This window comes from Zootoca vivipara, chromosome 2 (assembly GCF_965207765.1).
Source record: "Zootoca vivipara chromosome 2, rZooViv2.hap1.1, whole genome shotgun sequence".
NCBI classification, from domain to species: Eukaryota; Metazoa; Chordata; class Lepidosauria; order Squamata; family Lacertidae; genus Zootoca; species Zootoca vivipara.
Window position 1 is genome coordinate 21,516,521 of NC_142584.1, and position 13,286 is coordinate 21,529,806.

Genomic DNA, 13,286 nt, shown 5'->3' on the forward strand with positions numbered 1-13,286 from the left:
GAAGGTCGGCGGTTCGAATCCCCACGACGGGGTGAGCTCCCGTTGCTCGGTCCCAGCTCCTGCCAACCTAGCAGTTTGAAAGCACGTCAAAGTGCAAGTAGATAAATAGGTACCCCCACAGCGGGAAGGTAAACGGTGTTTCCGTGCACTGCTCTGGTTCACCAGAAGCAGCTTAGTCAGGCTGGCCACACGACCCGGAAGCTGTCTGCAGACAAACGTCGGCTCCCTCGGCCTATAGAGCAAGATGAGCGCCGCAGCCCCAGAGTCATCCGCGACCTGGACCTAACATTCAGGGGTACCTTTACCTTTATAGCCCACTAGGGGCAGCAATGATTGGGATACCATTGTAGGCCGGACACTGGATTTTTTTCCAACTAGAATTTATAAATTGGTAATACAGAGCGTGTTTTTGTTTTGTTTTTTTAAGCCAAAGACGTGTAGGAAAAGAGAATAAGGGAAAGGATTGGTGAGAAGGGGGTCAAGCTGTTCAGTAGACAGCAGAATGTACTCCCTTGGAAGGTGATGGTCTCTCCTTCATTGGAAGTTTTTTAGCAAAGGTTTTGTGGCCATCTGTCATGGATGCTTTAGCCAAGATTCCTGCATTGCAGAGAGTTGGACTAGATTGGTCCCTTCCAACTCCACAATTCAATGATTCCTGGACAGGATGGGAGGAGAGGAAGACTTTTAAAGCATGGATAGGCAAACTAAGGCCCGGGGGCCGGATCCGGCCCAATCGCCTTCTAAATCCGGCCCGGGGGCGGTCCGGGAATCAGCGTGTTTTTACATGAGTAGAATGTGTCCTTTTATTTAAAATGCATCTCTGCGTTATTTGTGAGGCCTTGGAATTTGTTCTTCTTTCAAAATATAGTCCATCCCCCCACAAGGTCTCAGGGACAGTGGACTGGCCCCCTGCTGAAAAAGTTTGCTGACCCCTGCTTTAAAGTAATCATTTCTGATGCAGATAAGGCTCTCAGGCTACCTGTTCCAAGGTACTTCCCATGACGTCACAACATTTGTTTTAGTTTTCTCAAACATTAAACCAGAAGTTCAGGCCAGGTGTCTCTCTTGCCCTTTCAAATAGGTAGAGCACAGTGTCCCCTTCAAAAAAAAAGAGAGAAGCTTTTGCAAGCCACATGAGAAATGCTTGCTTTCTAAGAGTAAACAGAGCCCTTTGCCAGAGGTTCAGACTGACTCATCAGTCAAAGAGAGGAGAGCCTGCCAAGCAATCTGTTTCGGGGGTCTTTTGATAACACTGAGGATGCGTCAGAAGGAAAATGAACTGATATTGCTTGATTATATGTGTGTGTGTGTGTAACTTAGTATTAATGTAGCGTTTTTTTATGCAACTGTGTATTTTTATAATATTTTGTTTAAGTTGTCTGTTGCTTCAGTTTTCGGTACACTGCTTGGAGATCTGTTTAATATATTAACCATTATAAAACTGAATAACCGATTCTCGCGTTTTACTAAAATATTGAATGACAGGAGGAATCTCATGTACAGATGCCCTATCTGTCTTTTAATTAACCACAGTTGTTATCTCCAATCATTGCACACATTCATTCATTCATTAAGTTTGGCCTTTGACCATGAACTTGACTCTGGGAGGTTTGAGAACAGTCCGCCTGTGAATTCTTGGCTTGCAGCGGGCGCTTCTTGCGTTTTCTTCCTCCCCTCCCCTTGCCTATTGCAGGGCTCTGTTTTGTTTTGTTTATCCAAGTATTTACTCATGCCCCTCATTTAACTAGGTCACTCTTTTTCTGCCCTCCACCCTTTGGTTGCATGGAATGACCTACCAATTTTGTATCTTCAGCTGTACATTCTTTCCCCAAGGTCACTGATACACAACTGGAAACATCTGTCATAATACTGGCCTCAGCAGGACTCAACCAGCCCACTCCACCCACCTCTAGTGACTGCTTATACTGACAGTGTCTCATACTCCTTGCTATTCAAGCTGGCTCTTTCTACTTTTCAAGTGCCCTCCCCTGATAACATTCATTCTGCCATTTCAGATTAGGCTGGTGCTGATGACTGCGAACAACTAGCTTTCAGCCCTGGAAATTGAGTCAGTTTTGTCCAGTTCTCAGAAGATCAGAAGGTTGGCATCTTGAAAAATTTCAGCTCTGATTTTTTTCTGACTTCAGCTTTTTCATGCCCATGTGTATGCTCATTAGTTATAAAACTGGCTGATCTGCTGGTCCCAATATAATTTCCCACATTGCAGGGGGTTGGACTGGATGACCCTTGGGGACCCTTCCAGCTCTACAATTCTATGATTGCACCCCGGGGATACGATTTACGGTTCCAGGGTTTTGATAGGATGGCAGAACCCTTTTGTGACAAAAGCCAAAATGGCCAGGGGTACAAGTAACTTACTTCTTGGCAGTTCTAACTGTGGGTAATGTTTTTGATCTGTGTTATAAGAAAAACTGCTCCCTTTCCCTTATGGGGTATTCCGGAGCCCGTATAGAGTCCTATCGGTAGGAGAAAACAACAGAGGCCAACCAGAGTATATTGAGAAGCAAAGCAGCTAGTAAGCCTAATCTTTATTAAAGGAACTGTTACAACAGGGTCCCCACTCACCACAGGCAGGAGGGAGAACCCTGAACAATGGTGTGCAAGCCCTTATATAGTGTTTTGAAATTGCCCACCCTGTAGCCCAAGTATACCCCCTGAAACATCATACATACATCGCAGAAGGAGGCGGTCTAGAGCAGAAATCCTGCCTGCCAGGATACCTGACAATGGTCACTGATTGCATTACCTGGGCAGTCTGGCCATTCTTTTGTGGTGGTTAATACTTTTAGTTCCTGAATCCAGGTCACAGGCTCACCCTAAAAAGGTAAAGGTAAAGGGACCCCTGACCATTAGGTCCAGTCGTGACCAACTCTGGGGTTGCGCGCTCATCTTGCATTATTGGCCGAGGGAGCCGGCGTATAGCTTCCAGGTCATGTAGCCAGCATGACTAAGCCGCTTCTGGCGAACCAGAGCAGCACATGGAAACGCCGCTTACCTTCCCGCTGTAGCGGTTCCTATTTATCTACTTGCATTTTGACGTGCTTTCGAACTGCTAGGTTGGCAGGAGCTGGGACCAAGCAACGGGAGCTCACCCCATCACAGGGATTCGAACCGCCGACCTTCTGATCAGCAAGCCCTAGGCTCAGTGGTTTAACCACAGTGCCACCTGGGTCCCCTATTTGTACACAAATACGCCTATAAGACAGGATTTGGAAGCAAAAAGACAATAGGAAGGCTTTCCCCGTTTGCCTCCCTTACTGCAGAGGAATATTTGAGTTCATTGGGAGAGTCAAAATGGCTTCAGGATTGCTCTCCCATACTATTTCAGACACATGGTTCATATATTTAGATATTTGTGCATTTATGAATATTTATTCTACACTTGAGACCTTAAAATTATTATAACAATCTGCAAGCTCTTTTTCAGCCCATACTGCACAGAAGTTGCATTCAGATGTTCCGTTTATTGAACGAGTTTTACAGGTTACAATCCAAGCACTTCTGTCCTGATTTCTAACACTCTTTTTTCCACTGCAGTACACACACACACACACGAAACAGACATTACAACAAAAAAGGCATTGAGGAGGAAAAGAAAGGCCCTCCACCGCCCGTATTCAAACAACAGTCCTCAAGTTTCACAATACATTTATGTGACAAACGAAATCTGAACATCATTTGCTGAGCTATGACAGGACAAGAGAAAATAAGATCACGACAAAAAAAAATTCCTTTGAGGTCATTCATAATTTTTGTTGAAGTTTGCAAAATTAGAAGAAAGTAGCCCGAGCAATGCACACCAGCATAGAAATATCATGAGTTACAAAGTCTTACATGGTGGGAAGGAGAGGATAGGTTAGGTTTTTGTTTATGAACACATACAGTAAAATCATAATGCTGCCCGATAAAGTAATTTTTTAAAAAATGTGATTGTGTGCCTTTCGTTTTGTAGTTGACCTTCTCTGCAAAGGCCAGCTGCCATTCCTTATGGCATCAGTAATATACTGCAGCTCACTTCAGAGCCTGCCAAAATCAAGCGATGGTTAAGTTGGGACCCCATAAGCCAGCAAGCTACTCTTTGCAGCGAAGACCCTTACTATGTCCTTGTACGTTTAATAATCTTAAATCCTTGCGCTTGCCGCCTTCTGCGCTTGTCTGCGCAGAGAACACTGACTCCTTTATGACCTGTCCTTTGCATGTCCTATCTTGATCATATTGCAGATCTAGACGAAATTACTTTTCTGGTAACCTTCAAATCCTACTAAGTATAAGTGTGAGTTCAGGCACGAATGTGTTTTTACAGTAAGAATTTCTACGTGTGGGGGGCAAATTAGGATTTTGTTTTTGTATCTCTTTCTCTTCTACAGCAACACCCACCCATATACGGGGGGTTGGGGGTGTTACGTTCCGAGGCGCTGTGCGCCTAGGCGAAATTGTGTATAATTGAAGCACCCATTGGAAAAGCCTGCAGACTAAAACCTCTAAACCTCTGGGAACCCCAGAAAAAACAACAACCCCCTTTTAAAAACCAGCAGCCCTACCAGACGGGCAGGAAGGGTGGCCAATGGGGAAAGCCTTCCCATTGTCTTTTTGCTTGCACTTCTGTCTCTTCAGCGGGTCAGGACATTTTGGGGGAAGCCTCATAGTCCATGGATGCAGCTTCAACACAGGTGCCGATGTTCTTCAAATTGAAGCGGGTCAGCCAGCCAGAACTGGCTCAGAACTCCTTCTCAGGCTGCTTGAAGTGTACATACAGTACATAAAGTAAAACCGTTTTGGGAATCAATATACAATGAGATAAAAAGAATGTTAAAATACACATCCCCGAAGAAGCCGGAGCTATTTTTGTTAGGTTTAATAGGGAATGAAATTTAAAAAAGAGGATATAAAAATATTTACGTATGCCACCACAGCGGCCAGAATGCTATTAGCACAGAGGTGGAAAACCACAGAGATTCCAGCAGTAGAAGAATGGAGAGGTAAATTGATAGAATATATAGAGCTGGCTAAGTTGACTGGAAGGGTAAGAGAACAAAAAGACCAGAAAACCCAGAAAGAATGGAGCAAATTCTTGGAATATCTTAAGACGTATTGTGAAACGGTAAAAACACTAACAGGAATGATGTAATACCTACAATTGTAGAAATAGTTTGTACAGATGAAGTGATGGTATATAAAAATAGAGTATGGAATTAAAAAAGCGTGGAAATTAAAAATTAACAAATAAAACCAAAGAGAAAGTAAAGGGGAAGTCAAGTTCGGAAGAACATTTTTTATGGTTATTTTGTATTTTGAAGAGAAATCCCTATATTTGTAATCAGGGATAAATGAATATGTATTTGTTATGTTTATGTTAAAAAGGGTAAAGGGACCCCTGACCATTAGGTCCAGTCGTGACCGACTCGGGTTGCGCGCTCATCTCGCATTATTGGCCGAGGGAGCCGGCGTATAACTTCCAGGTCATGTGGCCAGCATGACAAAGCCGCTTCTGGCAAACCAGAGCAGCACATGGAAACGCCGTTTACCTTCCCGCTGTAGCGGTTCCTATTTATCTACTTGCATTTTGACATGCTTTCGAACTGCTAGGTTGGCAGGAGCTGGGACCAAGCAACGGGAGCTCACCCCGTCACAGGGATTTGAACAGCCGACCTTCTGATCAGCAAGCCCTAGGCTCAGTGGTGTTTATGTTATGTTCATGTATATTTATGAGAAAACAATAAAAATTATTTTTTTTAAAGAAGAAGAAGAAGTAGAAGAAGTGTACATACAGCCTGAGAGTCTTCTTGCGTAACATGCTGCCATCAATGGGGATATGCTGGCGGTTCATGGCCTCTAGCCACAGGTTCAGTGCCTTGTGTGCCTTCAACAGGCGGGGCCTCATCCTCCACGTGGCTGGGGACCTTGGCAGTCGCGGGTGTACAGGCACTCGCTGCCTCCGATGCCCAGATTTTCTTCTCTCATACCTTAACGGCATGTGTTGCTGGACGCATTCCCGTCAGGATACGCCGGGGGGGGCCCACGCAGCCCCCGAGATGAGACGAAACCTCCCCGGCGTCTTCCTGGTGTTGCACAGCTCCGGGACATCCATAAATCAACAGTCCCGGGACACTCCAGCGACACATAGCAGATGCCTATTTGCATGCACACTCGGCAGAGATGAGCAGAAAGGAAGTGGAGAATTTGTGTGCCCATTCTAAGCTTTTATTCGGCAATATTTACAGGACAAACAATCATGGCGTCCTCTCTCACTTCAGCTCCGAGAGAGAACAGAAAGTAAAAAGTACAGAAACGGAAAAAGTGGAAGAGATGAGGCTAACTTCCGTTCTCAGGCTTTTCCAAGCCTAGAAGGTAAACATGGACATGTGATGTGACAATCACACACCCAGCAACGGAGGACTGGTATACTAACAATTCCTGCCAAACTTGTGAGCACACGCTCAAGCCATCCCATCAAGAGTCTAGCATTTCCAATTCCTCCTCCTGCATAGGAAGATGACGAGGCTGTGCATTTAGGGGCCATCTCAAAGAACGACTCAAGCAACGCCTGCAAACCCCAGCACAATTCCTCTCTCTCAACCTCCTCCTTCAAACTCCAACTCTCCACAGGCCTCAATGGTTGGCGCAAGGGCTCTTGGGATTGCAGTTGTGAAGGCCCGTGGGATTGCAAGGTTCTGTTTTTGCGCCTTTTCTGACAGACTCACGCCTCTTCTGTTTTAGCGATTCTTAAATTCACTTCCAGGTTCGGCACAATGCACATACACACAGCTGCGTACATACTGAATGCATAAATTGGGGGGGGGTGTCTGTATATTGGAAATTAATAAAACTATAGTTGTTGTTTTTTTAAAAAAAGATCTATGCATGGTGGTGGTTAGGAAGAACAGATGCTGCTCTTCTTGTGTTTGTGTTTCTGTGTGCAAGCATACTGTTGTCTTCTTTTAACCTTGCCTTGCATATGTGTGAAAACACTCATAAAATTAACTCAGCTGTGCATTTGAAAATGACAGTTTCGATTTCTGCCAAAGTAAAATGTGTCCTCCACACCCTACCCCCGCTCCAATGAAAATTTTATTTTTATTTATTTTTGTCTTCTGGTACAGGCAAACTAGGTATGTCAGAAGTTCTCCCTTCTGCAGATCAAATTCAGAAGTCATCTAATGCGGGTTGAGATACCAGAAGAAGAAAATCAGACATCAATTTAAGATGTCAAGGTGAGAATTTTGTGGATTTAAAACAGGCATAGGCAAACTCGGCCCTCCAGATGTTTTGGGACTTCAAGTCCCATCATCCCTGGCTAACAGGACCAGTGGTCAGGGATGATGGTAATTGTAGTCTCAAAACATCTGGAGGGCCAAGTTTGCCTATGCCTGATATAAAGGGATATATATCACTGGAGGTTTGGAGTGATGGAAAGAATAACCATCAGGGTATTTATACTAAACCAGAAGTACCTGGGCTGAAGGACCCCATTGTGCCAGCATCTCACTGAGATGAGTAGATCACCTAGCTCTCTGTTGACCAAAGACCAACTGAGAAGCCCTAGCGTCTCCCCGACCAGCACCTCCTTCAGAATTGACGACTGATATAGGCCACAGAGCCTAGGGCTTGCCAATCAGAAGGTTGGCGGTTCGAATCCCTGTGATGGGGTGATCTCCCGTTGCTCGATCCCAGCTCCTGCCAACCTAGCAGTTCGAAAGCACATCAACGTGCAAGTAGATAAATAGGTACCGCTCCAGCGGGAAGGTAAACAGTGTTTCCGTGCGCTGCTCTGGTTCGCCAGAAGCGGCTTAGTCATGCTGGCCACATGACCCGGAAGCTGTACGCTGGCTCCCTCAGCCAATAAAGCGAGATGAGCGCCGCAACCCCAGAGTCGGTCACGACTGGACCTAATGGTCAGGGGTCCCCTTTACCTTTATAGCAAGCTGGACTCCTTTTAAACAAGGAAGCTTAGCACATGGAAATCCGAGCTAGCTACTCAGATGGAGATGCAATTTCTGGTTAAGGCTCAGTGTGAGGATGATTGTGCCTGAAGCAAAATTTGGGATCTGCTCTTGTGGAGCCTCCAGCCCGAACTCTGCATGGAGCTGTCAAGAGTGCCAATGATAACCCCTCGCCTCCCCAAACCTTAACCCTCATCTAGTGAGACTGTCGGGGGGCGGGAATAAGTAGGTGAATAATGTTTTGGCAACTGGGTCCCGATCTAGAGACAGTTGTACTTCAATTGTGTGGAATCTAGGGACCTTCAGAGTGCTATCCTAAACACTTGCTTCTGAGCATGCCCTTTGAACACAGTGGGACTTTTCTTCAAGGAAGCATTCATAGAAGGAGTGAACTTGTTAGTTGTGTGACCAACCTACCCATTGATTTCAGTATGGCTTAAGTATGTCTAACTTTTTTCTGGGGTTGGACTTTGGTGTCCAAAGAGCTCTCACACTTTTCTCTACCTTGCAAAGACAGTTGAAGCAGGGTTGCTATGGAATTGTCTGAAAACTGGTGCCTGTTAATGAATCTGGGGTTCTGCTTCCCATAGATGTGGGGCTGGACTTTCCTGGAAGCTTTAGCAAAATTCTGGTGGGCTCCAGCAACTTCCCTGCCATGCTGTCAGAGGTTTCTACCGTCATCAAGTCAGGCCATCACCTAGAGGCTTGGTATAGGCCAAGGCCCACTCCGTATAAATATTATGTGTGCTGCTATTGCCTCTGGGTTTTCCTCCCTCTCATCTTTATTTATAATTTCCTCTCTTTTTTTGCAGATGGTGCATATGTTTCTGATGATGTGAAATTCTTACATTGCCTGTGAAGAAAGCACAAAAGGAGTTGTAAGAGCATATTTTTAGCTAACTGCTAGCATCCATGAGATGTTTCCTGGTGGAACATTTCTGATACGATGGAGATTCTGCTTCTGAAGGGACTAATATTCGTGCTGGCCAGCTGCTTCATAGGTCTCTTCTACTATCAACACCCACGTGTCTCTGTGAGTGGGAAAAGATCAGGCTACAAACAACCCAACTTCATAATAATTTTAGCGGATGATATTGGATGGGGAGATCTTGGGGCCAACTGGAACCTGAGAAAAGACACGCCTCACTTGGATAAGATAGCAACAGAAGGCATGAGGTAAGGTTCAAACCAACGCTTAGCATCCACTATTGTTGCTGTTTGTAAAAAGTGTGGAAGCTACCCTAGGCACTGCACAAAGATTACAAAGTCACGAAGACCCTGTCCTCAGACCCGCAGTTTTTAAAATGTGACGGAAAAGGGATGGTGAGGGGGAAGAGGACAACAAGCCAATTCAGATATCAACACGATCAGATGACCATATTTTTTCCATGTATAATTTTGAACCCAAAATTAAGAAATCTGGCCAGAGCCCCAACCCAAGCCCAAGCTACTCACGCCAGAGCCCCAACCATGGTGCATTCACCATCCGTGTTTAAGACGACCTCCACTTTTTGACTTTTTTGTTGTTGTTGTTGCAAAAAACATCATGGAAAAATACGGTACATAAAGTAGAATGGAGCAACCCGTTTTGGTGGAACAGGTTGTGCTATTCACTGTTAACATTTCTGTTTATTTCCGTGAGGCCGGCCAATGTCATTTTCCAGTCCATCTGTATGATGGATGACTTTCAACATTGTATTAGCTTCCCCAGCCCCCCAGAACCCTCCGATCAACACTGTTGTCTATGTAAGTTCACAGAGTCTATATGGCATTGTGGTTTGAGTGTCAAACTAGGATTTGGGAGACCAGAGTTCAAATCATAGCTGTCAAGTTTTCCCTTTTCTCGCGAGGAATCCTGTTCAGCATAAGGGAATTTCCCTTAAAAAAAGGGAGAACTTGACAGCTATGGTTCAAATCCCCACTCATCCATGAAGTTCAGCGAGTGACCTTGGGCCCAGTCACTGCCTCTCAGCCTAACCTACCTCACAGGGTTGTTGTGGGGATTAAATGACATGGGGGGGAAGAACCATGTATGCCACCTTGAGCTCCTTGGAGGAATGTCCTTGTGATATTAATGGTAATCACAAAAAGATTTCTAAAATCCAGAGAACCCACTTTTCATTTCTACCTTTCCCTGTCATGTTTAGAGTTGCCAGACTCAATAGTGGACAGGACTTCTGTGCCTTTAATTGCCCTGCTCTCTTTTAAGTCTGGAAACCTTTAATTTCCAAGCAAAGGGTCTGCTGGTTTCTCTTTAAGGTTTCCAGACTCAAAAGAGAGCAGGGCAATTAAAGGCACAGAAGTCCTGTCCACTATTGAGTCTGGCAACCCTAGTCACATTTTCAAAATGTTCCTCTGTAACCACAGGGCCTGTACAAAGATTCTCCCTGATAATGAAAGGTTGCGTCGTCTTTGGGATGGGCAAAGTTCATAAAAACTTCCTCAAGAGATGTCAGCACTAACTTATAAAACCTGCCCAGGTAAATTGTCTGTCCAGGGAGCTAAGATAACAACAGTGATTAGAACATCTGATTGCTTACTGTTTTGTTTTTGTACCGCGGCATACCACTCTTGTTCCGTTTGGGTTTTTAAAATGCCACACCGGCTGATAAATTCTTGCCTCAGAGCTGAATGTGAACACAACACAAAATCTTCAGGTGTTGCGAAAGACTTGCCCACCCATTACTTGATTCTAGCCTCCAGGAACATCAGGCCTATGTCTTGGTCCTTTTAGACTCCTCAGGCCTCTAACACTGTCAAATTGTTCAAAAGCTCTCATTGGTATCAATTACCGCTTAGCTGGATAAATAGCCACATTTCCAATCCCAAACCCCCATGACATGTATGCTGGCTTTTGGACAGTGTGCATCTCAGTCCATAGTTAAGAGCATGATGCTCCGAAAGTAAAGCAACTACATTTTGATCCAGCCCGCTTAGGGAATGATGTTCCTGGGAGAGATTAGATAACTCCAGCCTGGCTGGAGATGTCAGTGTGTTGGGACAATTTTTATAGAACACTCCTTTTGTGACTGCATCAGCATTCAAATACAGCGGTACCTCTACTTATGAATTTAATACGTTCCGAACGCACATTTGTAAGTCGAAAAAATTGGTAAGTCGAATCCCATAGGAATGCATTGGGAGAAAAAATTCATAAGTCGAAGCAACCCTATCTAAAAATTCGTAAGTAGAAAAAATCCCATCTAAACCGCATCCAAGATGGCGGATGGAGCTCCATTAGTAAGTAGAGTTATTCGTAAGTAGAGTTATTCGTAAGTAGAGGTACCACTATAATCTGTTGGCATACACGCTGAAGACCTGGCCTTCATCTGCCGGGTGTCTTCTCCACCTCAGCTGTAGCTAACTGTAACACGATCCAGGCTCTCGGAGTCTGGACACGTTATCTGCAGAGTTCATCCAGCGTTACCGTGGTTTGGCAGAAGATAAGACACAGAGAGAAGTTCTTGCATATTTACAAGCGTTTATTCTAGAAGCATATCAGAGCATGTACAGATACGTCTTCCTCCTTCAGCATAGCGAAAGTAAAGCAACTAACACTACAATAGCACAACAAATGGAAGTATACATCATGTGACACATTCAACATCCTCTTCCAAGCCTGTTCCTGTTTAAGGCGGAACAGAATCTACTATGAAATCCTAACATAATCAACTAATCCTGTTTGCTCTCTGGTGTCCTCCCCTGCCAAGTTAGTCGTTTTGCTAATTCTGTGGGCACAAATACTTATGTGCGTGCATAACAACTGCTGGACCTTTTCCTTACCCACCTATAGAGGACACCCAAGATGGGGCTGGGAGCGGAGCTTGTTGCTTCTAGGCAGTCAGAAAGGGCTTTATTTCCCCCGGAATGTAACCGTGGCAAAGGATGTGGGGATAAAGACCATACCTCTTAACAATGGACTTGGAGGGGCAGAGACCTAAAGCCTCTAACCAGAGTAGCCAGGGAGAGAGGCATTGCTTTCCACCAGAAATTCCACTAGAATTTGCTGTGTCACAATTTGCTGTGTCACAAATGGATCTGAGAGTTCAAAGTGTTTTATAAAGAGGAAAGAGGAACCGGGGGCGGGGGGACACACTGATTAGGATTGCAATGTCGTTGAGGCTACCATTAAGAAAACCTGCATTAAGCTTGACTGGATCAGAGTGAATTCTTTCAAGAAAAAGGAAGCACAATAAATGGCAAATAATAGTTGGAACCTCTTTTCTTTTCTTTTGCCTCCTCTAGGTTTCTCGATTTCCATTCAGCGGCATCCACCTGTTCCCCATCACGAGCCTCTCTGCTTACAGGGCGCCTTGGCCTTCGCAATGGAGTGACCCACAATTTTGCTGTCACCTCGGTGGCCGGCCTCCCGTTGAACGAGACTACCTTGGGAGATGTTCTGAAGGAAGCTGGCTACCTCACTGCTGCCATAGGTAATTTAACCGACCTCCAATAGAAAATTAACCTGCTTTTGTTGTTTTTAAATATATCTACATATCTATAGAGGGATGCGGGTAGCGCTGTGGTCTAAACCACAGACCCTAGGGCTTGCCGATCAGAAGGTTGGTGGTTCCCGCTCCCTCCCCCCCTCCCCCACCCAGGCAAGCCCCCACCTCCACTCGGCCTAGTCTGGAAAGCGGCCTAGTCTGCAAAGTCGAGCCGAGATGGTGTGGACAGGGAAGCTTTCCTAGGTGCAGTACCAGTGTAGCCGTCGCTAGAGGGCACTGGTTTGCAACCTCTCCTGTGCTCCCAGCATGCACTTTTGTATGATTTGTGAGTTCTGAAACACAGGGTTTTTTGGGTTTTACCTAGCGTAGGTGAAACATCTGTCTTAGCAAACTTTCCTATAGCCTTCGGACATTCGCATGTGATGTGTCAAATTTTCATCTCAATCGGTCAAGCGGTTTTGGTGAACATTGGCGACGAAGGAACATACCCAGTTTACATTTATATATATATAGATAGCACAACTCTGCATATTTCCCCATGCTTTTTGAGTGTTCAAATTCCTTCCCACAAATCATCTTTGTACAAAAATCCTGTAAAGAGATTAGCAGAAGTACATCCATAATGTAGATGTGAGACTCAGGAAAGGAGAGAGAGAGAGATTTAGTTGTCCAAAGCTACCTCTGAAATTCATGGCAGCGGTGAGATGTGAACCAGGGATTTCCTTGCTCACAGTCTGTTGACCACAGAAGTTCCACCTGAGGCTGATGCTAAACACCACTGGCGTAGTATCTTGAACTGTCAATAAAAGCAGCATTTCTGGGTGCATTGTTAGGGTTCACCACGCGTGAAATTGCCAAAGCGCATCTGTTCTCTGTT

The 13,286-nt window shown here is 45.0% G+C and overlaps 1 protein-coding gene across 16 annotated transcripts in view; it reads left to right on the forward strand.

Moving 5' to 3' along the window:
• The window catches only part of ARSG (arylsulfatase G), a 115,928-nt gene that overhangs the window by 29,657 nt on the left and 72,985 nt on the right, over nucleotides 1–13,286 (forward strand). For 9 of the 16 annotated variants that reach the window (XR_015947992.1, XR_015947999.1, XR_009557209.2 and 6 more), the window contains exons 2-5: nucleotides 2,016–2,101; nucleotides 7,122–7,232; nucleotides 8,774–9,137; nucleotides 12,207–12,394. Coding sequence is in view for 6 of the 16 variants with exons in the window: in XM_088661408.1 (XP_088517534.1) it covers nucleotides 8,908–9,137; nucleotides 12,207–12,394 (418 nt within the window). In the remaining 10 variants the exon portion in view is untranslated. The remainder of the gene's footprint in view (nucleotides 1–2,015; nucleotides 2,102–7,121; nucleotides 7,233–8,773; nucleotides 9,138–12,206; nucleotides 12,395–13,286) is intronic. The other 7 variants (XR_015947993.1, XR_015948000.1, XR_015947996.1 and 4 more) reach the window with 3 other exon arrangements.